Raw genomic sequence first — 27,291 nt, forward strand, 5'->3', positions numbered from 1 at the left:
AGAAGAAAGTGTAATGGATAATAATATTGAGCCCGTTGTGATTAAACGAAAAATTACTTATCTGTACTGGTGGCTACTGGCAGCATTTCTTTACCATGTCATTTAACGTGTGTACCCATCCTGTGGAGTGCAGTACTTTAATCCCATGATCAGCTCTCTAGATTGCTACATACCATTTGAGCCTATGGATGAATCATAAACAGCAATACTTCGCTTCCTCTACCAAACAGGATAGCCTTTTAGCCAGAAAGCCAGTTAGCCAAATGAGCAAAGTCTTTTTACTTCCTTCTTACTCACGAGCTGGGCAAGCTGTTCTGAGTGGTGGTGGTGCCTGTGTCTGCTGCCTGACTTTGCTCAGCTTTGAACTTTCTGAAAAATAGATCGTGTTTTCAGTAAAACTGAATGCCTCTGTATCTCTGGAGGCGTACTTGTTGAACAGGAGAGAGGCAGAGAATTACAGCATTTTCTCTCTGTAAGCAATGTCCCAGAGCGCTGCACGAGCACTTCTCTGCAGCAGTGCAGATACCTGAACGCATTCTCCACTCCGGCTGGCTGTCCTGCCCTACAAAATCGTGCCTATCTGCCCAGAGTCTGTGTTGTTGCTGCAGAGTTGAATTGAACCAAGCAGAGAGGGTCAAGATTACCTTAGAGCATTTTTGCTAGCCCTCTGCTGTTGGTTCAGGACAGCACAGATCTTCCAGAGGTCCTGTACCTTGTCTCCTAGCCCCGTTTGAACACCTGCAATGTCCAAGATTTCAGATGTCTCTAGCTGCTTAAGCTTAGCCAAGTGAAGTAGGTCTTCCAGGCTACACCCAATAAGAAAGAGGGTACAACTGGCACAGACCTAAGCACAGCTCAGTCCACTACAACAGTTTGTAAGAATAATACATGTTGGCAAACCTGGCCCTTGACAGCTTCGCTCTGTGAGCAGTGCAGTGCTACCTTTAGAACAGAGGTATGCAGGGGAAGGACAATGCAAGAGAACTTAATAAATAAGTAAATCATTGCCTTCAATATTTTTTACTCATGCAACGTAGTCAGCTTACAAATTAATTGATTTCATGAAATAATGAAGAGCAACACTTGAGGGTTGATCATAATGTGGAAGTAAAACCAAACCTCAGAACTTAGATCGGCCGCTTCTCTCTGCATTTACTTCTCACTGCCCGTGGCTACATTCAAAGGCTAAGCTGATCTTAGCTACTGCAGAGCCTTTTTCCAGAAGGTGGAGGTTCATGGCTCCAGCCTGCCTTCTGCAGGTGAGAGTCATTCAGCCTTGCCCAACTGTGTGTCCCAGCGCAGGACAGTTTGTCGCTCGGGTTTCTGTGTGGGGTCAGCTTAGCAATGGTAGTAGTGGTGGCCCAACAGCATGAGTATTCTCCATCTGGTCCCAGCCATCCAAATTCAAAAATCAGGAGCTTGATTCTCCCTTAGATTGTCTCACAGAACCACAGAATGGTTTGGGGCAGAAGGGACCATAAAGATCATCTAACTCCAACCCCTCTGCCATGAGGGTTGGCTCATTGTCTTTGTTTACTGCATAATACTGCTTTTATCAGTTACCTTCCGTTTTCTGTCTGACATGCCTTCCTTAATTGTTTAATTACTTCATCACTTCATTTGGCATATACTGTTTCTCAGTCATGAAGTAGTGTTATGGATTGAGTTCATTCACGACCTGTGTAACTTTGAGTGATTCCCACTTGTCATTTCGTCATTATGTGATGTCCTTTCTGCAGGTGATGCATTGTCCTGCAGATCTGTCAGCTGTAATCAATTAACCACCAACATGAGTTAGCTCCTCTCCCAGGTACTGAGTGGAATGACATATGCCTGCATGTTACATCCCTGTGTAGATATTAAGCTTACTGAGCTTGTCTTTGATTTAACCACTGCTATAAACGTGCTTTAAGGGCTATTGCTTCTTTGGTTGACAAGATAGACAAAATTTAGCCTATTTTCTCATGGTTATTATTCAGTGATTTTGCAAGTACTTTGTACAGCTAAACAAACTAGGAACAGAATTACTAGAGAACCCTGAGCAAGAGATTAAGAAAACTTAAGAGAAAAACTCCGCACTATTAGAAATCCTACTCTAACACAGCACTAGATTCCTGGAGATAACTGGTCCGAATCAGTATGTACGCTTAGCAGCAGGAAATTTATATGTCAACAATAACACTCTGTAGTCAGCTGCTTCCTGGAGCACTTTCTGGTTTGTAACACAATCAGTGATTTTTATTCTTGAGTACCTTGGTACTGTTTTCACCTTCAAATGCTTCCTGCTTGAGATGATCATACAATGAATGTAATTCTTGATACTACAGTAAATAAAATATAAAGTAATATCTTGAAAACACAGTATCCTTTTAAAAAATAAATAAAATAAAGGTAATACCTTGACTGTAAAGTGGATATTGATAATTGATAGATTAGAAGAAACTAAAGACTGTCTGTCTTGGAGAACAAAAAAAATTATCTTCAATGTGAATGGGGCAGGAGAAATCCAGAAGCAATTACCTTCCCCCATAATCCCCGATGCACATATTTGACAGAAATCTAATGGTCTACACAGGTTTCATCTTTTACTTAGATATGCTGAAATGTATGAGTGTATGTGTGCAGAATTTCAGCTTAATTTTTTTTAAACCACATCTAGCTTTTTTCCAGGTGTTAGATTAGATTGCACAAAAAGCAGTTATGTATTTCGGTGGAGCTGGTAATTTCGAGGTACAGCTGTTTCTCCCCATAGTAGTAAATACAAGCTACTCCTAATTCTAAATCTCCTTGAACCACATACTATTCTTTCTTTCCCTCTCTTTTAGTGGGCAGTTTGCTGTAGTGAAAAAATGCCGTGAGAAAAACACTGGTCAGCAGTTCGCAGCAAAATTCATCAAGAAACGGAGGACAAAATCCAGCCGGCGTGGAGTGAGCCGGGAAGATATTGAGCGAGAAGTCAGCATACTAAAAGAAATTCGGCATCCTAATGTGATCACGCTGCATGATGTTTATGAGAACAAAACAGATGTGATTCTTATTCTGGAACTGTAAGTAGCTCTAGAGACCTGGGAAAGAATAACGTTGTTGTTGTATTAAGGAAATTGATCCTTTCTGTAAGAATTGCCATTTTTTAATGGGTATCTCTTACTACCCCAAAGATCGCTGATAGGAGCATGAGAATTGTTATTATTTGGGGTTGGGAGGGGCCAGATTTGTAGCTTCTTGATTTATAGATGCTATTTTTCAGTCTAAATGATACTACAAAGGTTGAATAACAATACAGTATACTCAGATTTTTTTCTGCTTGTTATTTTAATTGTCATTGATCTTCTGAATCCAGAAGAATAGCCTAGAGCTGAACAGACTTGAAAATAAGAGCAGAGGGAAATACAGATTCTGGATAGAGGTTACTGTAGCAAATTTAGTAGTGTTTTGTGGTGGTGTAAAGCAGCATCACTGAATGCTTTTTTCTCTTTTTTGCCCACATAACAGAGAACAGTGTTTTCCCAGTTCTCTCCTGTTGCAATGTAAACTGAACTCTCATATCCGTATTTTAGTTCCTTTCTTTTCTCCAAAGTTATTGCTAATGTATTGAGATAAATATGTCAGCAGAGAACAGTTCTGCATTGCTTCAAGTCTGGCTTCAAGTTCCTCAAAGATTGCTAATTTAGTCGTTAAGTGTTACTCACCTTTTTCAGCTTGACAGCGTCCAGTAGTAGCACATGGAGGTTTTTACATTGTTTTGATGCCTGACACAGTCCATATTATGGCCACATTTGTTTGGTATCAGCTAAACGTGTTTCAGAGTATGTATTTCATGCAAGCAAATGCATCTGATTTGGTACAAGGATCTTGCGCAGCACTTCTCTTTTCCTTGGCTGTTCATGTTCTTGTTGGTTATACCTTCCTGTTTACTAACTTTCATAAATGGTATTTCCACTTACTTTGTAAAGATACTTTAGGGTAAGTATTAAGTAACATGTAGATTTACAGTATAAATATAAGAAAGAAACTGGTTATTTCCTTAAGGAGTTTCGTCTTTGCTACAATGTATACACGCATAATACATTAAAACACATTTTACACTTCTTTGGTCCCACATATGATTGCTTACTGTAATGCTTTAGAAGTCTGGGTGTGTTGTTGTTTTTTTTGTGTGTGTTTTTTTTGTTTGTTTGTTTTTTGTTTTTGTTTTGTTTTGTTTTTGTTTTTTAGTTTCAGAAATACACATCTGCATTAGTTTGATTTTGTGTGGATAAGTATTCCTTAAAAAGATGAATAGTATAAAGTAAAACCTCCTCGTAATTCCTGTCAGATCTACTACTCTTGATTTTTGCTCAAAACTCTTTGAGTGTGTCATTGAATTTACAACAAAATTAGTTTGATTCTTCTTCTGCTCCCCATTTATACTTGCTCTCATATTCTTCCTATTCATAACCTGTTACTACAGTGCTGCTACGGCACTGCTTTCTTTCTGCTCTGTAATCTAATCTGTTCACATGAAATCAGGAGAGTGACTGGACTTAAAAGCTCTGAAGAAAATTCAGTAGCTGCAGACAGTGGTAGGATGAATGGAAATGTTTCTCTCTCCCTTTTCTTTTCATGGAATTGGAGCTCCATTGGCAGCAAGGTGGCTGTGTGTGTGTCTGTGTACACCCATTGACTTTTCTTGAGTGGAAGCAGATTTTGCATCCAACGTGTGTTAATACTTCATAAAATTGATAGTGTGAAGCACAGCAAACTATTTGTATAGCAGTTTAGCTAATCATTTTGCCAAGTTAATAATCCTGATATAGTGTCAAAGATGTTTTTTTTCCACTTTTCAGAACTGCCACATGAATCTTTTAAGTTGAAGTGCTACTTTGGTATCACAAAGGTAACATTTAATTAAAGGGTCAGAGAGGAAAAGATGACATGTTAGCAATCCCTTTATAAACTGAATATACTAATTGCTGTAGAGACCATTTTTAATTATTCTCAAAATCACTATGCTATTATATAAAGCTATTTAAAAGGCAAAGGATTGTCATTTTAATCATATGTTCAGATACTTAAGTATGTAATCATTTTTTTCTAATGTTCTAATATTCACATTTTGCCCAGGGACCTATTCTCCTGACATTCGTAGTTCTTACAGAACATTTTTAAACAAAGCAAAAATGAAACTGAAATCTCATTAAATAACCCATTTTGCTTCCCTCAGAATCCCTCCCAAGTGAAAATTTTCCCTACTGATTAGAATGTAGTTTGAGTAAGTATCTTCTTCTATAACTAAGTTCAGTTGAAAAAAGCATATTATTTTTTTTCTAGTGTATGACTCTAAGAAGAGAAAGCATACCACAAATAAACAGGACTTCACATGACTTAGTTTTTTAGATAAGGAATGAAACTGAAATTGTGTTCCAGCTACAAAAGCTCATAACAAAATGAAAGTCTAGAAGAAGCACTGGTTTGTTATTAATAAGCAAGTGTAATAACACAAGCAGTGATGAGGAAAAAAATCTCTGGTTTCTCTGCAACGTAGAACCTGCAGTCCACAAAAGGCATGCTGCCGCAGCTGTCCTTTTACTGGCTGTCAATTGATGTTAACACACAAGTCTCAGGATGGTGTGTATGCTGCCTGTTTGCTATTGATTTTTGTCTCCCAGTTCAGCAAAAGGTTTGCAGGGTTGTACATAGCCTTTTAAGCATTTTCCAGCATTATTCATCAGCTGTTTCTAGGGAGTAACTGGCTGTAGAAGTTCTCACTTCATTCCCTCACTACAAATATTACATCAGCCAATAAAGTATTTATTAGCAATTTGTGTGCAGAAATATGTGGACCATCATTAATTATTGCAGTGGGAACGTCCTTGCAACACTGAGTGCAAAACAAAATATCAGAAGCTCAATCCATGTTGGTGTTTGGAGCTTTTTCTCTTAAGTACCTTGTGTCAGGAAACTGACCTGTAAAAATTTACGGAATGTTTAATTTCTGAAACTTTAAATCAACTCCTTCCTTAAAGGAGTCAGCAATCACACACAAATATGAAAGGTGCTTGAAGACCATTACTATATTTCTGTCTCTTGGTAAATTTCGAGAAAGCAGGTATGTTTTCACATTTCTAGACTGATACACTGGCAAGTGTGTTCTTGATTTGGAAGTAACCTTCAAAATTCATGCTCTCTGGACTCCAATTCATGCTCTCTGGGCTCTTCTGACATCTTGCAAGGAATACTGTACATGTTACACATGAACAGGAAAATACTCTCTCTTCCTCATCTAACTTAAAATTGTTAGCTATCTGGTTTTTCTTCTACTGAAAAAAAAAATTGTCAAACTTTAATGATACTTATTTCTATCCATCTACATCACTCGACCAACTAGTCTCTTTTGTATTTTTGTATTTTAGAAGTACTATGCTATTTTCCAGTCAGCTCCACTGAAGCCATCTTTTAGCAAACTTCACAGACTGTAGAAAACACAGACCTCTGTTGCACAGTAATAATTATTTTCTTTCCTCAATCGTATTGCACCTACGTGGTTCCCTTTTCACTGGCCTGCTGGTAACCTTGAATGCATAATCTCCGTCTTTTATTTTGTTTTTACTTCCACTTTGCTATGATTTCATTTAGACAACAGACCTACAAAATACACTCACTATGTGGTACTTCATAGAGGTTTCTGGCTGCAGCTGCAAGGAATAAGTACCTTTATCCTAAATCCTGTATAGCAGTTGCTGAAAAATAATGCTGAAAAATAATGCAGATGGCCTCACCCTTCAAAGCAGCTTGATAGCAATAGCTGATTCTTTTCACTGGAAAGCTGTGGGTAGAATTGTCTGTTAATGCTTTTATCTGCCAAAGAAGTGTCTTCATATCTGAATTAGAAATCTTAATTTAAGGCAGCATGAGCTCTTGCAGCATATTTCGGAATGATGAATTTCTGTTTATAAAATTTGGAAAAAGAGAATAATGCTGTGGAAGTCTTGTCTCAGAAAGAGGATAATTATATTAACTTGAAAGTGACTGAACATTAAGTATTCAGGCTCATGGTTTTGTAAAATTAGTTCCTGTATACTTACTTTAGAATTTAGTCCTCCACATCCCAGGTCTCAGAGAGAGCTGCCACCTTCTTGGCACCTCTATAATATTAACCAAAGCATAAGAGAGCAAGGAGAGGGTGATAGATCCATATACAGAATTCTAATGATGTCTTGAGTTGCTCATTGAAGAATAAATAAGAAGAAGTAACAACAAGCTCTGTAAACTCCTCTCCTATCTTATTGGTAAGTTAACTGCACTTAGAAGTCAATAGCTTGACTTCTTATGAGGCTTGATGGCAGCATGGACCTTCTTCGTGTTTTGACCAAAATAGCTCTGAAATTTTTGTTAATTTTACCTGTAACTTGTCACAAAGTTGTTCTTGACTGGACTGGCTTTGTACTGGCTTTTCAGAGGAGGAGTCTTTGGTATTTACTGGGAATAGCAGCAGGTAGGCAAGCTCCAGAGCACTGGTTTCTAGATAATCGTGCCACCTTTTGACTTCAAAATCCTGAATTACAGGCCCTCAAATAGATCCACAATGTTTGTTTAGAAACCCAGGAGTAAAGGCTTCATGGAGCTAAAAGGAAACAAGCTGAAGCAAATATGACTCTTAACACATTGAACACATCTCATAAGGAGTGCAGTTGGCTCCTGGGCTCTGCATCCAATGACCCGAGCACATGGTAGTCTTGCCCACTACATTAATGCTTTGTGTATGAAATGTAGGTGTCATGGGCAGGATGAATACTAACACACTCAGCGGGGCCAGGATGTTGGTAACCATGCATGGTCACCAGACTGGCACATACAGAGTTCAGGTGACTAAAACCAAAGTTCCAGCTCTGTTTGGGTGCAGTAAGACACGCAGGAGTTTTTGGGTTTCCCTGTTGGTAGAAGTTAACCATCTAACTATTCATCTACGTTTTGGTGCTTGTGTTCTTCTGACTGGTCATTCTGAAGCCAAATCTTCTTGTTCAATATACCGGAATAATTCAGGCACACCAGAGAGGATTTCACAACTGTTAGTCTCTCCAGTATGGGTTGGACAAATGAAAATGAGGAGGAGGAGTGATGCAGTAACATGCCTTCTTTTTTCTGTTAGTTAGGTATAGAAAAACTAAGTATGATGTCAAGTGTGTGGGATTAAAAAAGAAAAAAGGCAGCCCTGCATTGCTCTTTCAAAATATTTGATATACTTTTAACTTCAGAGGAGTGTCTTGGCAACTGCATGGTTCCTATAAGCTGTTAAACGAAGTGGATAAAACCTTAAGTAAAATGGGAGTGTGAGAAAAATCTCAAATAATTTTATTCAGACAGGATCTTCTGTGAAGCTATGTTATTCACGATTGCAATGGCGGGCATCCAGCCAATAAGGAGCGCGTTTTAGTAAACAAATTATAACCTTTTATTCCCTATTACCCGACACCTGATCACCTCCCCTGTCCTTGTGGCCTGAGTACTACAGGTTCACAAGCTACTCGATGCTCCACTATATTATATACATACATTACTTTTTTTTTCTTCAACCCTTTAATTTCTCCCTTTTCCCCTCTTCTTTACTCCTTTCTTATGTTTTGAGAACCTGTGATCTTTGTTTTACCATTCCCACACTGCTCATCCCTGTTTTTCTCAAGCTTCTACCTTATTTTGGAAGAGTGAGGCCTTCTCCTGTCCATTTACCTACTTAGGATTTCTCCTTGTTATGAATACACAACCTTGGAATACAGAAAATTAGTTCTCTACTGCAAAAACACAACTTAGTTTCTCACGGGTGTAGAAATATTTCACTCTCATCTTGGGCTGAAATTTTTAAATACACAAAGATTCATACAAGGGACATCTGACCACAGAATCCATAGCAGAAAACATTTCTTCTGCAAATCGACAGAATTTTTGGATTAGAGAAGAGCTCTTACTCCCTATAGTGGAAAATAATTCAGATAACTTATTAAATTGATTCTGCTTTAAAAATTGGAACAAACTGGTTCTGAATTTTAACTTTCTTACTTTATGTTGTTCAGAAATAAAAGCAAGGTTGATTAAACCTTGTAATCATGAAGTTAACTAGATTAGGTTGCTTGACAGAAGCAGTTTTGGCTTAGGATTTGGGGTTTTGCTTTTTTTTTTTCAGCTTTATGAGAAATCCTTAGATAATCATTAATTGTCGTTTAGGCAATATTACACTGTGAGCAGTGTGATCAACACAGCATGTGACTGGGTCGTTATGAGGTGGCCACGCTGACTATGAAGGTTAACTGGTATTGTGTAGGTTCCCGTAATGACTACCTCCAAGATCTTCTGCTTAGTTATATTTCATACTTGAGGAGACCCGATGAGTTGCAAAAGCGCCATTGAGAAATCCTTTTTCCACAGGTGCCTTGTATTTTCTTTTCCAGAGGGAAATATGTGGGAGGAAAAGGCATCTGCCAGCCTTCCTTTGAGAAGGCTAGGAATTGCACCTACCACTGCTGTATTTTATGGGAATGTGGTTGACCCAAGGTGTTGTTTCACTTGCACCAGCTCAGGAAAGCTAGCACCTCTACCTAGTAATATCAGGGAAGCAGAACGTAACAGCTTTGCTCCTAATGGAAATGATAGTACAAAATATTTTTCTGTGCAGGGCTGTTCCTTTTTCTAAAAGCGTGCTCTGCTGTTCAGAAACAGTGTCAACTGGAGTCACAATACAGCAGTGAAACTAGGTTTACTCTGCTCTTAGGGCTTTGTGTTACAGCATACCAAATAATAAAACCTGCCCCTTAGGATTGAGATGTGACCTCCGTCAATCACCAATGTTTATCATATTGAGCCAAGGACATGAACAACCTTTTTCTTTTTTTTTTTAAACTGTAGAGTGTTTCCAGTTTAAAAGTAAACGGAAAAGTTTTATACAGGAACACTGAGGAGTTAATGCTTCAAGGGAGACCATGATGCGCCTCTTTTAGGTTCCTCTTTTAATATGAAGGGGTATGGCTTGTTGCTCATCCATTACCTGTTAGCAGCTTGCAGACCAGAGCTGTGCCAATGCACAGATGAATTGCTCAGAAAGCTGTCTGTAACTCCTATCAGCTAACAGAGCAAGTGCACAGAGAAAGCTGTGCCCTTCCCGAGGAGACACGTACAATTCCTCTGAAGTGCTCCGCCGGAGGAAACCCTTCCACTTAGCGAGCCCCTTGCCTCTGCTCCCTGAGGGAAGGAGGTCTCAGCCAGTCCGTGGCTGGCAGCAGCCATGTAGGTGCTGCTGTGTGGATCCTTGAGCAGGGACTTACAGGCAAGCTGGAAGCTGGGCTTTGCTATTCTCTGGCTGCAGGGAAACCTGTGCAGTCATCTAGTTTCAGCCAGCTTTAAACAGGGTTTTCATGCACCGGCGACCTCAAACCTAACCTGTTTCTGGTAATGTTAGAAACAATGAATTGTAACAGAGGTGAATTCAGTGTACTTCTTGGGAGAAGCTGAAATTTATAAGGATTGGTCTAGGCGTTGAGATACAGAAAAGTCTCCCCCTTCTCCTTCAGCCCGAGAGTGCTGCTGTGCGTAGGATAAAGCTACAGGCAGGTATTTTGTGCAGGAAGGCGTTTTGGTTGTTAAAATTCTGGCTTGCAGTCTCACATCTGAAGTTGAGCACAGGATAATAAAATATACTGTGTTTATTTAGTATGGGGCTACATTATCCTGGCTGAAGTACTAGACTTTAAAAACTAATGGCATAAAATTCATGAAAACTGAAGTGTATTATATACAATAAGCAGTTTCTTAGTCTATAGTTTTTGGAAGACCACTCAAGATTATTCAGTGAGCCCAGGTATATAATCTAGCTATAAAATCTGTGAAAACAGACTCTGCTGATTAAAGGAACTGTGATCCAGTGAATAAATTGCAGAATGGAAATTTAGCTTGTAAGGGATGTTGAGTGTGGACCTGCACTAACACTCTATGACTTGTTCTAAAGCAATTACCTTATACCAATACAGTGTTTTCCTGTATTCCTGTGGTGATGTAGTTTAATATTAGACCTAACGAGAGTCAGCAGGAAGGTAGTAGAATAAGCAGTTTTCTGATAAGCATTAAAAGGAAGCTAAGAAACAATACCTGCCTTATTAAGCTCTCATAGGGATGTGAGTTTATTTAAGGGAACAAGCAAGCACAGAGTGGAGGCTTCCTGGGAAGCTGGCCTTTTCTGAGTTTCTAGATTGTAGCATTTCAGCCATCATTGTTGTATAACTCTGTTTCTCTTGTGCTTTATGTCCCTACCAGTATAATTTAGCTTTACTTGTTCTGGAAAGCTGTCTGGGCACCGTGCTTACCTACCATCACAGCTCTCAAAGGGAAGAACCTGAGGTGCTGTGCTCACTCCCAGCAGCTGAGAAATGACCAACAGAAAGTTATAATGGCCTAGTCTGTGCGTTGAAACCACATGGGACTGGTGTCACTCCAGGCGTTTTCAGATAAGGTGTGTCATGTGCAGGGGTGCGCTGCAGTCCCTCAGATCAGAGCTACAGCTGGCTCAGGAGGAGTGCTTTGAGTGTGTTAGATCTAGTGCCTCCTGGTTTGGCTGTTGAGGAAGCATTGCCATGTCAGTTAAGCACAAAAAAGCACACAAAGCTTTGGAAAAATCTACCAGTCCTGCTTGCTATTTAGCTCCCAAATTAAAGAAAATATTTTAACACATCTTCTTTAAATCTTATTTTCTAGATTTGCAAGCACTAGGTATATTACCTGCAAAATACGGGTAGTGTTTTGTTTCACATTATTCGCAGACCTTTGGCAAAGACAGGATGATCGTACTCCGCAGCACATGTATGTGATCTCATGCAGTTAGCTATTTGTAAATGCACCATCTTGGAGACACACAAAAAAACAGTGTACATTAAACTTGTAATTTCATGTGGTCTAAACTTTCAGGATGTGAAAATCCCCAAAACAGAACAATTGCAGTTAAGAAGAAGCTGAGGATGGGAAGGCTTTTTCCATTTTTCAGTAATACGTAACAAACACAACTGTGTCTCAAAAATGACTAAACTCTGAGTGTTAAATTAAATCTTGTCTTTCAGAGATGAAAGAAATTTGTTTTGAGTGCTAGTGATCATGTGGATGACTAGCAAGTTTCGCAGACACCAAGTATCTTTGAAATGCCAACAGAAATAAATGCAAGAGGTAACAGCCTTAGAACAGATACATACCTGTGTGGCACTTGAACAGCCTGCTTCAGACTCTCAAGTGGGAAGCACGATCTGGCAAGTAAACACTGCTGAAAATGCCTGATCTGAGTATGTGCACAGCAGCTGTGATAGCTGCTTAAGCAGCCACTTACACTGTTTCACAAGGAGGCTGATCTACATGAACAGTATAGCAAATAACAGTGTGCTTGTTGCACTCTTTTCAGCCTTGTTTTCTTCCTCATCTGAGGGTTTGGCTCTGCCAGCTTACTGCGTGACAGTCACTTCTGCACCCAGCCAGTGTGTGTTAAGGTGCTGCTTTGCTGTGGCTACTGACATAGCTGCTCACCAGCTTGAAAAGTAGCCCCTTAGAGTCTGCCTTCACTGCATGACGTTCCAGCTAACATCCTTAGGGCAGGTGCAGCAGGCATTAACTTAAATGAGTTTTGTGTGATGTTTAGGTCCTTTGGCTCAATAACTGGAAATGAAGAGAAATGCCAGCCCTGTGTCACCATCCAGGCCTCTGTTTGTCATCAGGAAGCACAGTGGAAAGAGCCTTTTTGCCTTTCTCAGAGAGAAGCAAAGATCGAGGGAATATGCCTGCACAGCCATTTGTAATATCTTTCTGACCAGCCTGTGTAAGATAATGAACTGTATTTAGTCTGCAGGAATTCCATTTTCATGTTTCTAAAACAAAAAAGATTATTAAAATGACCTCTCTCCTTTCCAGTCTGTAATTCTTGCATTTAATGACACTTCGTTTTAATAATTACTTTCATGAAGAAAATATTACAACACCATAAACAATACCCAAAACAATACTCTTATTATCTTCTAGGCAGCTCAGTGAAGGCTCCAAGAACTCATTAAAATGCACTTTTCATGCAATTTGCATTACAATAATGCAGATTAAGTCTCTTGAAAAGTAGACATGATAAAGCAAGTCAAATGTATTTCCAGAAACCTGCCCAGACTGTTTAGCTATTGTTATATGTTAATCCCATTATTTTTCATAAGCAGATCTTTAAATTGTGAACAGATTGTTTTTTCCCTGCTGAAAGGCAGCATAAGCTAGGTTGTACTTTCTGATTTTATTTTTTTTAATACCAATATCGTGCAAAATAGGGGGAATAGTATGACCATCTTTGCAGTCTCTTAACACCTTCCTGTGTAATAGTGCTGTTTTGTAACCTGGAAAAACTAGTTGCCAATGTGGCCAGTCATCCCAGTAGGTGGCCTTAAACTGAAAGGAGCTTTGTTTTTTCTAGAGAAGTTGTGGATCCTGTTTCCCATTCACTTAATTCTGTATCTGTTTTCCTGCCGACAATTATCATCACTCCTGCCAGACTGCTAAGTGAGCTGAGAAAAGGGTCGTCATCAGTTGATTTCTTTCTCTCTCGGATGCAAAAAGTATTGACGTGCTTATCATCGCACAACCTTCCTCAGTTCTTACCTCTCTTCTTTCTGCCTGCACAGCTAAACGGGTTGCAGGAAATGATCTTAAGAGCAGTAGTGGCTTTTCCTTGTTAGCGAAGGTGTGGTAATGTTTGAGCACAAATTAATGCTGTTATAAATGAAGTCTCAACTCAATCTGAATTCAGTAATATTTATAAAAGGAATATTTATAAAAGGCAAGTAAACAGCACTGGGTGTGCAGGGAGTCTACGCTCCACCAACACACACACACAAGCATCAAACTTTCTAAATATACAGAACATTGCTTTACATACTAAACGCAAGTATGCCTATACAATCAGAAAAGGCAACAAACAATCCTTTAAGTTCCATTTTCCATTCCTTTTGAACAATATGTGTCGCTTTAAGTTGCCAAGCAACTCAGTCTTCAGGCCTTATGTATCCGGTTCTTCCTGGATCGAAGCAAAGCGTATCCATCTCCTTTTCATGGCCGATAGGCTGGGTCACAAGGCACGTCCAGGTCAGCAGGGGGCGGAACAGCAAAGGCCTGCGATGGCTGTAGCAGCAGAGGGGCCCATGGTGTAGCAGTCGGATCAGGAAAGGAGCCCGCAGCTCCCTCACTGTCTGGCAAACCACACGTTTGTGGTTGTGGCCCCACAGTGCTCTTCAAGGCCTCAGAGACTGCTCGCCAGGTGCCGAGCAATCCCACTGCAACCTTGTCGGGTTTAGTTGCAGAGTCCCACACCTTGACCTCAGTTTGGTCCCATATTTCAGGCTCATAAACTGTCCGATTGTTCATAAGGAGAATAAGCTGTAAGGTTACCAGGACAGTTTTTGTTGCTAAGGACGTATGATTCCCCATAATGCGCAGCTGCTTACCAGCGAGGGGCAGTTGTGTGCACGGCTCCACTTCTCTCAGCTCGAGCTTCTCTCCAGCTCCACTGCGCCCATTTCCAGCGACTTTCTGTACGAGCTTCTCTGAGCTGTTTGCTGAGTCTGGCCGAGCCTATTTTCATGAGGCAATCAAAGTGCCTGTTCCTGTCCTGGTCTCTGTTCTGCCAGCCTGTTCCTCTTCACTCCTTTTTCCTGCTTCTTTATTGATGACGTAACTTCATCATATCTTGTTGCCTTTATTTTTAATTGAGGGCAGGCTCCCCTCTTATAATACCCTTCACCCCACAGCGGTTCTTTTCAAAACAACTTTTCATTGGTCAAACAACTTTGCATATAACAGCAACAGCAAACACCCAGTAACTTCCATGCCTTAATGGCTGTAGAGCAAGCAACCCGAGACCGCACGGAGTCTCCTGAATCACCCTTTTTTGTTCCCTCTAAACTCTTTTACATTCCTGATGGCCTCATCGTAAAGAGTCTGATGTTATCAACAACCACGGGGCTTGCCGACCCCCATGGCCACGCTCCCAAATCTCCCTCTTTATTAGTATCTACCATTTTCTCGACACGAATTACCACTCCATATATAACGATGTGCTTAATGTAATGCACTGTTTAAGACAAGACAGTGTATTTTCAAAGAGTCAAACGGTTTGGGGACGTTTTGTTTTTGTTTTCTCTTTAAATGTAAAAAATAATTTAAGAAAAATGAGAGTAGGCTAGTTGCTAGTGACTATCTGAAAGTAAACTTTGAATTTATATCTTCCAAAAAACAAAGCCTGTTATACTTCTTTATGAGCCAAGTCATATTTTATTTTCTGTTCAGTTATATTAGCATGTTTTGAGTATATTTAACTTCAAATTCAGTTTTATTCTTTTAAATGTACATAGAGTACGTGGGTTTTACTTCATTTAAATTTAGATACAGATAACCATGTATATATGTATGTTTGCTTCAACTTTTCTGTGTTTGAAAATAGCCGGTTTTATTGTAGTCTTTCTTCTTTGTGGGGAGGAGGGGTAATTGCTGTTTCAAGTATTGAATTGTTTTCCACCTTCTGCTTTCATATTGACAACTTGTAAAGCTTCTGACTCTTTTCCAAGGTTGTCTGAGAATTGTTAAGGTAAATGGACCCCATAGGTTAAAACGTGCTTGTCAGTAATTCTGTTTCTGCTCTCCAAGTGTTGCAGGTGGAGAGCTCTTCGACTTCTTAGCTGAAAAAGAGTCTCTCACAGAGGAGGAAGCCACAGAATTTCTCAAACAAATACTTAACGGAGTTCAGTATCTACATTCTCTGCAAATTGCCCACTTTGATCTAAAGGTATGTTAAGCAGATAAGAATGCACACAACTGCAAGCAACATCCATTAAAGTCTTTTGTAACACGAGCCAGAAAACTGCCATCATGCAGATCTTGGCTGTAGTTTTGTTTTGCTAACTTATGTAGACAGGGAAAAGCTCAGCCATTGAAAAGAAATTACTGAACCGTAAAAAGATCCCATCTGTTTTTAATATAAGGTTCTTCTTGGAAAATGCCAACTTCTGTAAAAATGAAACCATTCTGAGGAAGCAATTTTGAAATAAAGATTATGATTATGATTTTGTGGAATGTGAATGGAATCCGGTTAAAACGTCCTGACCAGGATGCCTTTCATCAAATTTCTTCTCTTTGCTGTAATATACATTGTATGTTTATGTGAATGTTACATACAGGTACTAAATGAAAACAGTATAGGATAGAGTACAAAGATTCTTGTAGAGCAGATAGATTATTTTCTTCTGGATGGGTGGAAGGGCAGCTGATTGTAATTGTTAGGGTTTTGTTGTTGTTGTTGTTTTTGTTTTTAAGAAATACTGTCAATTGCATCCTGTTGGTAGTGAAAAGAGATCTTTTATGTCTAAACTCAGCTATTGCTTTTTTAATGTTTTGGTTTCTGTATGTTTTCCTATATAAGATTTTTTGATAGGTAGCTGAATGTTTCCTGAGGTCTGCTGAAGTTAGCTGCTATGTCTGTAATAGGAAAAGGAGGCATAATTATTATATTGCAGTGCATTTCTGAAAGGGATTGCTGTATTCTGGTGATGAGAAGGAAAGGGATTTTGTTCAATGTAGGCATATCTTTTCCAGTCTCATAACCCACAGCAATATATTTTTCATCTCTGTATAACGGTAAGAGAGTTATGAATCTACTAAGAATATTCCTTCAATGTCTTAAAACCTGATATTTAAAAATTTTGCCAGTATGTTTGCAATGAAGCAAAACAACATTTCACCTGATCCTAAGAATATGTGGATCAAGGAACGAGCAAGAGCAGTAAAAGTATGCAATTGATATGTAATAAGGAAAAAAGAAGGAAATCCGTTTTGCATGTGGTTTACCATTACATTCACCTACATACCAGCCCCTGTGATTGAGGAAGAGAGGTAAAAGAAGGGTAATGAGAAAGAGCTGTTATTCGTGGCTCCAGAAGTACTTTTTTACAGTGTGAGCAGTATGGATATAGCTCTGAATGGATAGAGCTCTGAAGAGCATGCCAGCTTACAGAATCATGGAATCATTTAGTTTGGAAAAGACCTTCAAGATCACCGGGTCCAACCATCAACCTGACCAATCCTCATCACTGAGCCATGTCCCTTAGTGCCATGTCCACACATTGCTTTATTTAATTTGCTTCCAGGGAGGTGAATCCACCACTTCCCTGTGCAGCCTGTTCCAATGCCTGACCACTCTCTCCTTTAAGACATTCTTCCTCATATCCAAGCTAAACTTCCCTTGGCGCAACTTGAGACCGTTTCCTAGCATCCTACTGCCTGTCACCTGCTGTGATGGGGGAGAGAACTGGAAAGGTGAAAAAGCAAGAACTCATGGGTTGAGATAAAGACAGTTTACTGTCTTTATTAAAAGCCGAGTACACAAGCAAAGCCAGACAAGGAATTCATTTGCTGCTTCCCACTGGCAGGCAGGTGTTCAGCCACTTCCAGCAAAGCAGTGCTCAATGTGCATAATGGTTTCTCAGGAAGACAAGTGCCATCTGAACATGTTGCCCCCTCCCTCCTTCATTCCCACAGTTTCATTGTTCAGCTTGACGCCATGGGGTATTGAACATCCATCTGGTCAGCCTGGGCCAGGTGTTGTGGCTGTGTCCCCTCCCAGCTCCTTCTGCACCCACAGCCTCCTCCCTGGCAGGGCTTGAAAAATCCCTGACTCAGTGCAAGCACTCCTCTTCAACAACTGAAGCATGGCTGTTTTATCAGCATTATTTTCACCAAAATCCAGAGCACACCACGATATAAATCTCTACAAAGAATACTGTGTAGGAGATCTCTGTGAAAGAAATCTCTTCCAGGGAGTAATGTTAACGTTTTACAACTTTGCTTCTTCCAAACTCCCAGCACTACTGCGATGGACCTAGCACAGGAGTTGTGATCTTTACTGTAGACAGCGTGTTTCACTTGGGTCTGTACAAATGAAAACTGCAACTGTTGTATCCAAAAGAGGTAAAATCTTAGAAATCACACCAGTCTGTCATCAACACGGAATCCTGATTTACTGTAGTTAATTTTTAGGATATGTTAGATGTTGATAGGAGAAGGCAGGAATTTTCTGCTGATGACACATTTCAAGAGACTGAAAGCGGAAATGAGAAGTGTTCAGTGCTGAAAAGTGCTAGTATGTATCAGATCTGTTGTACCTATGTATAATCTTTTTTTTCTCTCCTTTCCTCCTTCTTAAAGCCTGAAAACATAATGTTGTTGGACAGGAATGTACCGAAGCCTCGAATCAAGATTATTGACTTTGGTTTAGCACACAAAATTGACTTTGGAAATGAATTCAAGAATATCTTTGGAACGCCGGAGTTTGTTGGTGAGAAAATTGTTTCTTCAAACTATTCTTTCTCAAGCTATGAAACAGTAAATGTTGGCTTAGCTTGGTTTGGCCAAGTTACAGATTGTGTAATTTGTGTGTACTTTGTGACATTTAACTAAGGAATTGGTAGCATTCAGTCCTGATTTTGATTTTCATTAAAGGTATTTTTATCTATCAGCATCTTAGCTTATTATCTCTAACATATATAGGCTCAGAGTGAAATGGATCTGTTCATTGACTATATGCTGATCTACCTATTTTCTCCTTTAGCTCCTGAAATAGTAAATTATGAACCTCTTGGTCTTGAAGCTGATATGTGGTGAGTTACTGGATCTTATTTGAAATAAATCTCATTATTATTCTTATGTTCTAACCTTATTTTTTTCCTTTCTCTCTCCCTCCATCTGTTTCTCTCCCCCTCCCCCCCTTTTTTTTTCTTTTCACTCCAGGAGCATTGGTGTAATAACTTACATTCTGTAAGTACCAAAGTCTATGGTTGGTTCTTAGAAATGCTAGTTTTTTATTTTGGGGTTATTGGTGGTGTCTGTACAACTCAAGCCATTTTGGTAGCACGGGATGCTTCAAGTTGAATGATCGTAAAAGCAGTAGTATAGTTATTGATCAGAATGGCCATTAGTCAGCATTGAGATAGCATGGGAAGCTGCCATCAGATCTGTCGGTCTCATTCCACAGGGGGGCTTTATCTTAATCAATATGCTCTGAAATTGCAGAAAACCTTTTTGCCCTGTTAGATCAAATCTTCTGAAAATACATTTGCAGTCCTAAATCAAGAAAAAAAAAACATGTTTACTTTCTGCTGTTTTTTGATCTGAGAGTGTTGAAACAGCAGTTTTTCAACATGTAATGTGAGGAATGTTCTGTGTTTCTGCAGTCTAAGTGGTGCATCACCGTTTCTTGGAGAAACCAAGCAGGAAACATTAGCAAATGTGTCTGCTGTGAATTACGAGTTTGAAGAAGAATTCTTCAGTAATACCAGTGCCCTAGCTAAAGATTTTATACGAAGACTTCTAGTTAAGGATCCAAAGTGAGTCGTTCCTCTTGTGTATGTGCTGTTGCAGCCTTAAACAGCTCCAGTATTTCAAATTACATTATATTTCACAATGTTAGTTTAATAAATATATACCATTATATATTTTAAACTACCTGAAACACTTCTATCTTTTTTCCTATTAAAGGAAGAGAATGACTATTCAAGATAGTTTGCTGCATCCTTGGATCAAGGTTAGCACGTGATTCACTCTCTGTTCTGTTTTTAATCATTCTTCATTTCATATTCCACTTTCACTTTTTAAGTTAACAAAGTCTTCAAAAGGAAAATTGGCGTAATTGTTAAATATATCCTACTGCTTTGGAAGGCTGTCTGTGTGAAAACTAGTATGTGGACTTCATTAACATACACTCTATTTAAGTTCTCAATAGGCAAGCATGGCAGTCTATTATTAAGATAAAAATCATCCTCAACCAGAGAAGCTAATGTTCAGAGAGCATTATACTGACAAAAATACATTCTCTGAATCCAGTCCATTTGTCATCTTCTAATCTCCTTATTTAGATTAGGTGTAAAAGGGACATCTTTCTTCTGTCCTTCCTCCCCCTTTAGTCTGAAGACAACAGTTGATGTGGGGCAGTGGTCCACTTTGAGTGTTCCTGGTTTGGGTCAAGCTGTTGTGGTGTTTCTAGGCTGAGTGGGGAGAAAATGGGACCTATCGACCTTCTTGAAGTGTGCAGTAATACGTCACTTTATTTTTCAATTCCAATTCTGGTTGTGAATAGTAAATGTCTACAGTGGTAATGATTTGTCAAGTCTTGGGGATGCACTAAGACCCCTTCTCACTTTCCAAAGAACCAGAGGCAGAATTTCCATGCCACTGCCACGCCAGTTCATGGTTCAGCATCCTAGAGCAGATGCTTCTATAGCAATATGCCAAACTACGGATTTTACTGGAAGAAGTACTGATACCTTCTGCTTTGCTGACTTTTTAATGGGTTAATCTTAAAGAGTACAGTTGTAAAGAAAATGGAGACATGCTGAAGTGATTTTTAAACCAGTAGAGTGAGCACTAAGTTTGTGGAAACCAGGGTTTCCAGTCCTGCAACAGGATCTGTTGTTTTGTACCACATTATGTACCTTTTTAATCTTCATTTTCCAGATGTTCCCCTCCTGCCCCCTCCACTGTTCATAGCCTCTTTTCCATCTTCCCCTCCTTACTTTTACCTGTATGTCTTGATAAAAATGACTTCAAGTTTCCTGTCATGCAACACTGTTAGGTATATTTTATGGGTTACTGGTGCATCATACTAGCCTATGAAAGAGTTCAAAGGGTGCAGCCTTAGAGTTTGCTTCACGGACAGGTGGGATATCATTTTTCTTTGGAACCAGCAGCGTCCAGCTGATGAAATTGGGACTGGAACAAAGTTAGCCTGTACTTAAAATCAGCCAGGAAATTTTCCTAGAAGACAAGACGTATCTTGGAAATTATATACAATTCCTCTATCACAGAGGGAGTTTAAGGATAAAGCTAAATGTTCTACAGGTGTTGGCTTTTTGTTGGTGTTTAAAACAACAGCAACAAAAATCAGCATTGCTTGAAATGTTCTTACGTCTAGATTTTCTTTAGGGCATCTGCATGCCTTACAAGGCTGCGGATGTTAAAATATGCACTTACATTATAGAAATACCATCACAGTGTAATAATAAAGTAATTGTAAGTGGAAGCTGTCATTGAAAGACAATAGGAAGATGCTTTATGAAAGTTCTGGTTGTTGTAATTATGGGGTATTTCACAGCTTTATTTTACTTTTGCTCATAGCCTAAAGATACCCAGCAAGCACTTAGCAGAAAAGCATCTGCAGTGAATATGGAGAAATTCAAAAGGTTTGCAGCACGACGAAAATGGAAAGTAAGTCATTCCATAAATCTTCAGAGTATTGGTGACATACAAACACTGTAGTGCCTATCTGCTCCATCAGTGCCTTTGAGATTGGAGAAGGAAGAAAGAACCCATTCCTATGTCATTTGGAATAAATTAGGTGCTTGGGCATGTTGATGTGGGAGAAGGCTTCTTTGTTAACGATCTGCATAGAAATGTTAGTGTGGAGTGTTTGTTTTATGCATCTAGTTGTGTTCTGTCATCATCTGTCTTGCTAATGTTTACAGAAAAAAGACACTCCTGTGTGTAGATGTATGTTACTGTGGCAGTAATTCCAGTAAATCAAGGATCGTTTAAGCAGCCCTCGCAGAATTAATTATTCCTACCAGGTATGCCAACACCCAAACAGAGTAGGAAGGGAAAACTGGTCTCTTTTGCAAAGGATTTTTGCTCTGACACTGCCAACATGTTTACAAGAAAGCATCATTTCATCTTTCCAGAAATGGGGCAAGATATTAGCTGAAAGTGCTCCTTCTTCAACACATACACTGGGGAGTTCACACTGATACTAAGTAAGGACAGGACTATTGTTTATCATGAGTAGAGTGAAACATGAGACAACAGAGGTCCTTATTATTAGAAAAGGAGTTGTATTGATTGCCAGAGAGGCCAGGAAACAGGATGATTATGCTAAGCCATTGAGCAACAGCACAAAATATCCAGTTAATTATGTACTTTTTTTTTTCTTTTGCTAGTTTTAATGCCTCTGTTAGGTGAACAGAGTTTTGTGAAATTGGAAAATTAATTTGCTTCCCTAGAATAAAATGGTAGGTCTAGGAGTATCTTAAAAAACATATTACAATAAAAAAGGAATGGTGTCAGCTGTTTTGTGCTCATTTTAGGTTTTCTGTGTTTACATGCTTTAAAATCCATTCATTTAAATATTTTCAGTGTAAATAAAAGGATATAATACTGTTTTGCTGTGAATTTGAACAGCTTTGTGAAATAGTAGCAATCCAAAAATATGTAGTTTTGCTCACGCATATGACTAGCCTATTTGTATTATAAATTCTAAATGAAATTGAAGATTCAAATGCAACATAAAAAGTAGATGGGGGAGAGGTCAAGTCAAATTCCTGTCTGTGATGCTAATATGACAGTCTTCCTTTAAAATCTCTGCAATAGCATTCTATCATAAGTATTCTGTTCTGATTTTTTTTTTAATGAAGATTTTCTCTTCTTATTTTTAAAAAGCAATCAGTGCGCTTAATATCCTTGTGCCAAAGATTATCAAGATCCTTCTTGTCCAGAAGTAATATGAGTGTCGCTAGGAGTGATGATACTTTGGTAAGTGAACATTTACATTATTAGAAAGTCTTAATACATCTGAAACAACATTTTCTGAAATTATTCTAACAAGAATATTGGACAATAGTAAATGTGAAGGATTAATTAAACTCGTATGTTGGAAAACCGAGATTTTAAAGCTACAAAGGTCAGTTATCTGTATAACACGTTCTGCATAACAAAAGCCTTGAAATTTCATTTATTAATTACCATATTGAAGCTGATAGCTAGAGCCTGAAATTCGCTTATCTTGTTTTTTACATTTTGTTCAGGAGGAATTTTAGTACTGTAGCAATTACAATGTGAAAAGGTTGCATCTGATTTTTTCATGGCACTTTGCAGCATTAGACAGTACTCCGTTTCTTTTAACAGAGTATTCAGAATTATTGAGCCCGCGTAGATGCAATGAATGCTAGACAGCAGTATCAGAGTAAGCAGTTATTTAAGAATGAAATTTTAGAGTTGGCCAGTATTCAGTGTCTGGGGTTGTATATGTCTACTGGATTTAAGTAGTCAGGAGCAATTGTTGTATGCTTTGAAATTACAAATGCTTGTAAATCCAAAAGCATTCTTATTTAGCTTACTCTCCAGATTTCAATACATGCTTCACAAATTCCCTGTGATCAGCGATGTATGTATGTTAATATGTTTAGAGCTGGGTAACTTCATCTGTTCTCTGCATTACGAGGATCAAACTTCAGAAATGCTGCAACGCATTTTTTATTCCTGTTATCTTTTCTGTGTCCCTCCTGTGTAACCCCACACTTCTTTCTATTTTACTCCTCCTGTCTTTCTGCTTCTACATTCTATTCTCTTCCCCCACTTTCCCTGCCTCCCCCATCCTAGCTTGTCAGCTGTCACTATGCCTTTTAACACTACATCATCATTTCACACCTGTGTTGGAGCAGAAGGAATTGTAGTGTAACGTTAGTGTTCTAAAAATCAGAAACCTCAGGAGAGAGAAGATAAGTGGTTCAAATACTGGTCTCAGTGAATTTCATTTCTCTGACATTTTAGTGCATGGATGAAAAATAGTTATGTCTGCAAAGGAATCTAGGCTCATTATTTATGTTCCAGATTCTTACCCGGTCCATTTGAATAGATGAAAACTAGGTCAAAAGTACATCTCCTGCAGCATATCCCTGGATAGCAGAAAGCTTGATTCTGCATTTTCTTATTTGTGTACCTCTTTTTTTTTTAATGTTTCTATCACATAGAACCATTTATGTTGGAAAAGACCTTTAAGATCATAAGAGCCACCTAACACTACCAGTTCACCAATAAACTATGTCCCTAAGCCCTACATCCACACATCTCTTAAATACCTCCAGGGATGGTGACTCCACCACTTTCCTGGGCAGCTTGCTCCAATGCCTCACCACCTCTTCTGTGAAGAAATTCTTCCCAATATGCAATCTAAACTTCCCCTGATACAACTTCAGTCTGTTGCCTTGCGTCCAATCACTTGTCACCTGAGAAAAGAGACCACCACCCTCTTCACTGTAGCCGCCTTTCAGGTGGTTACAGACAGCAGTAAGGTTCCCCCTCAGCTTTCTCCAGACTGAACAGCCCTGGTTTCCTCAGCTGCTCCTCACAGGACTTGCGTTCCAGGCCCTTCAGCAGCTTCGTAGCCCTTCTCTGGACACGCTCCAGGGCCTTGATGCCCTTCTTGTACTGAGGGGCCCAAAGCTGAGCACAGCACTCAAGGTGCGGACTCACCAGAGCAGAGTGCAGGGGGACGGTCACCTCCCTGCTCCTGCTGGCTGCGCTACTCCTGATACAAGCCAGGATGCTGTTGGCCTTCTTGGCCAGCTGGGCACGCTGCTGGCTCATGTTCAGCTGGCTGTCAGCCAGAACCCCAAGGTCCTTTTGTGCTAGGCAGCTTCCCAGCCACTCTTCCGCAAGCCTGTAGCATTGCATGGGGTTGTTGTGACCCAAGTGCAAGACCTGACACTTAGCCTTGCTGAATGTCATGCAGTTGGCCTTGGCACATCAATCCAGCCTATCCTGATCACTCTGATGGGCCTTGCTACACCCAAGGAGAACAGCACTCCCACCCAACTTAGCGACATATACAGACTTACTTAGGGTGCGCTCAATCCCCTCATCAATATCATTGATAAAGATATTAAACAAAACTGGCACCAGTATTGAGCTCTAGGGAACACCACTTGTGACTGGCCACTAAAAGGATTTAAATCCATTCACAAAGACCATTTGGGCCCAGCCATGCAGCCAGTTTTTTAGCTAGTGTACATCTGTACAAGCCAAGAGCAGCCAGTTTCTCCAGGATAAGGCTATGGAAAAATGTATCGAATGCCTTGCTGAGGTACAAGTGAACAAAATTTACAGCCTTCTCATCTACTATGTGGGTCATCTTGTCATAGGAGATACGGGTAGTCAAGCATGGGTTCATAAACCCATGCTTACTGGGTCTGGTCACCTTGATTGTCCTGTATGTGTCGTATGATGACATTCATGATGATCTGCTCCATCACCTTCCCTGGCACCCAGGTCAGACTGACAGGCCTATAATTCCTTATATCTTCCTTTCCTCCCTTCTTGTAGCTAGGCATCACATTCACCAGCCCCCAATCAACTGGTACCTGGACTGGTTATCCAGGACTAGCTGGTAAATTATTGTAAGTGCCTTGGTGGGCACTTCTGCCAGCTCCTTCAGCACCCTTGGGCGGATCCCATCAGGCACCACAGGGCTGTGTGTTCAAGTGTTGTAGTAGGTTTTTAACCGTTCCCCTTTGGAGACATGCTTGTGATTGCTTTTGCTTAATGCAAGTGTTGCATCTCGTGAAAGTCCAAGGAGGAAGAAAAAAGTACATCTAGTAAAAGAAACCCTGCTTTGAATCTCAGTGAATACTGGGTCTATTGATGAAATACTGTGTTAGAAGAGGTACGGGCGTTTTTGGAGTGTTTTTTCAAGCAGCATGGGTGCCTTTCAGCTAGACGCTTTATGAAGGATTGCAACTTGCAGCTGAAGACTTTTAAAATTTTACTTTTAAAATTTTTTCAGTGTCTTGACAACTGTAGAGATGGAGAGGGGTTGTTTTTCTTGAAGCTAAGTTTTTCTTCTTTCTCTTTAATTACAAGGATGAGGAAGATTCTTTTGTGATGAAAGCTATTATTCATGCCATCAATGATGACAATGTTCCTGGATTACAGCACCTTCTGGGATCGCTGACAAATTATGATGTCAATCAACCAAACAAGGTAGAGTGTGGGTCTGTGCTGAGGTGGGTGGGGGACTAGCTCTCACCCTGTTGAATAGAGTAATGTGGCTGTAATAGAAGTGTAACACCTGAAATAAAAAAGAAATGTCAAGTGGATGTTAAATTACTCTGCCTTTCTTTAGGGGAAATTTTAATATGTTCTGCTTACAGTCTTCTCAAACTACCTCAAAAAAGGAGCACAAAATGTGTTTTTGAAATTCTAAGCCCTTGAAAAAGTATTAATCTAATCTACTGAAAAAAGCTCTGGTATTTTAGATATCAGCCTTTGCTTTTGTTTGCAATTGTTTCTTACAGCATATGAAGATGGGTGAACATCTATGAAGAAACAGACTGACAAAACTTAATTTGCGAAGCACTGTTAGGAGCAAAGGTCCAATACAGCAGAAGTTAGATACGTGAACATAGTGTTAGATCGTGCCGTTCATTTTTAGAAACATAATGACTTGCCTACAGAAGTATTTCATTATCCTGCTATACTAATGGAAGTACTAATGGAACTGACACCAGGGTTCTGTTGCTGGTTCTGTTGTTTAACTGTTAAATCTTCTCTCGTTTTTACTTTTTTGAATGATTATACCGATGTTCATTATAAAATGCTTTAAGAAGTATTCATGAAGAGTACTGTAAAAGTGAAACATTTACTATTTTCCTGTGAAGAGGTCCCAAACCTTTCAAATAAGAGTTACATTTTTTGTTTTAATGCTGCAGCCCATTTAACTTTCTAATATGTTGCTGATGGGTTGTGTTTTTGAGATATGGTGGCCAAAACTTAGATATTCTTCCTGTACTCTTTTCTACTTTCTCTTTCAAGCTATTTAAAATGTAGTTAGAAAGAAATTGCAAAGGGGAATGTTCTTGCCAAATTTAGCTAACTGAGAGCTTAATGTTAGTATCTCTACTTTGCAAAGCATGCTTTTAGTATGTGGTGTATCATTTAGTAAATGTGGCTTCACCCCCAAAATGTGGAAAATTGGTATGTGATAAATTTATTTGGACAAAGGGATTAATTATTTACTATACAGTATTCCCTGAGGACTTCTTTGAAACTGGAGATCCAGAGATATGCCATTCACTGCCTTTCTTTGATTCCATTTGCTTTTTTTAATGCTTCAAAAATTAAAAAACATTGTTCTTGCTTGTATTTCATTGTTAGCATGGAACACCTCCGCTACTCATTGCTGCTGGCTGTGGAAACATTCAGATGCTTCAGTTGCTTCTAAAACGTGGATCCCGTATTGATGTCCAAGATAAGGTAAGTGTTCTGCTTTGTTACTGTTCTGTATAAGTTTTTGTTTTCCAGTACAGTTAAAGTAGAGCAAGCATTTGGACTAGTTTTTATTGGAAATAAAAATTCTGGGTTGTAGAGCCTGTTCTGTAAGTTATTCACTAGTCTCTGTAGCAAAAAGATAAAAGCAAATCTTCAATAACTTCAGTTGTTTCTAGTGCATAT

General features: G+C 39.3%; 1 protein-coding gene across 2 annotated transcripts in view; it reads left to right on the forward strand.

Annotated features, from left to right (window-relative positions):
* Positions 1–27,291, forward strand: part of DAPK1 (death associated protein kinase 1) — an 89,189-nt gene that overhangs the window by 34,848 nt on the left and 27,050 nt on the right. For both annotated transcript variants that reach the window (XM_038170257.2, XM_072030845.1), the window contains 11 exons: positions 2,826–3,047; positions 15,673–15,811; positions 18,226–18,355; positions 18,629–18,677; positions 18,808–18,834; positions 19,251–19,403; positions 19,555–19,600; positions 21,190–21,279; positions 22,504–22,596; positions 25,702–25,821; positions 26,995–27,093. In XM_038170257.2, coding sequence (XP_038026185.1) covers positions 2,826–3,047; positions 15,673–15,811; positions 18,226–18,355; positions 18,629–18,677; positions 18,808–18,834; positions 19,251–19,403; positions 19,555–19,600; positions 21,190–21,279; positions 22,504–22,596; positions 25,702–25,821; positions 26,995–27,093 — 1,168 coding nt within the window. The remainder of the gene's footprint in view (positions 1–2,825; positions 3,048–15,672; positions 15,812–18,225; positions 18,356–18,628; positions 18,678–18,807; positions 18,835–19,250; positions 19,404–19,554; positions 19,601–21,189; positions 21,280–22,503; positions 22,597–25,701; positions 25,822–26,994; positions 27,094–27,291) is intronic.

Source organism: Anas platyrhynchos, chromosome Z (assembly GCF_047663525.1).
Source record: "Anas platyrhynchos isolate ZD024472 breed Pekin duck chromosome Z, IASCAAS_PekinDuck_T2T, whole genome shotgun sequence".
In the NCBI taxonomy this organism is placed as follows: Eukaryota; Metazoa; Chordata; class Aves; order Anseriformes; family Anatidae; genus Anas; species Anas platyrhynchos.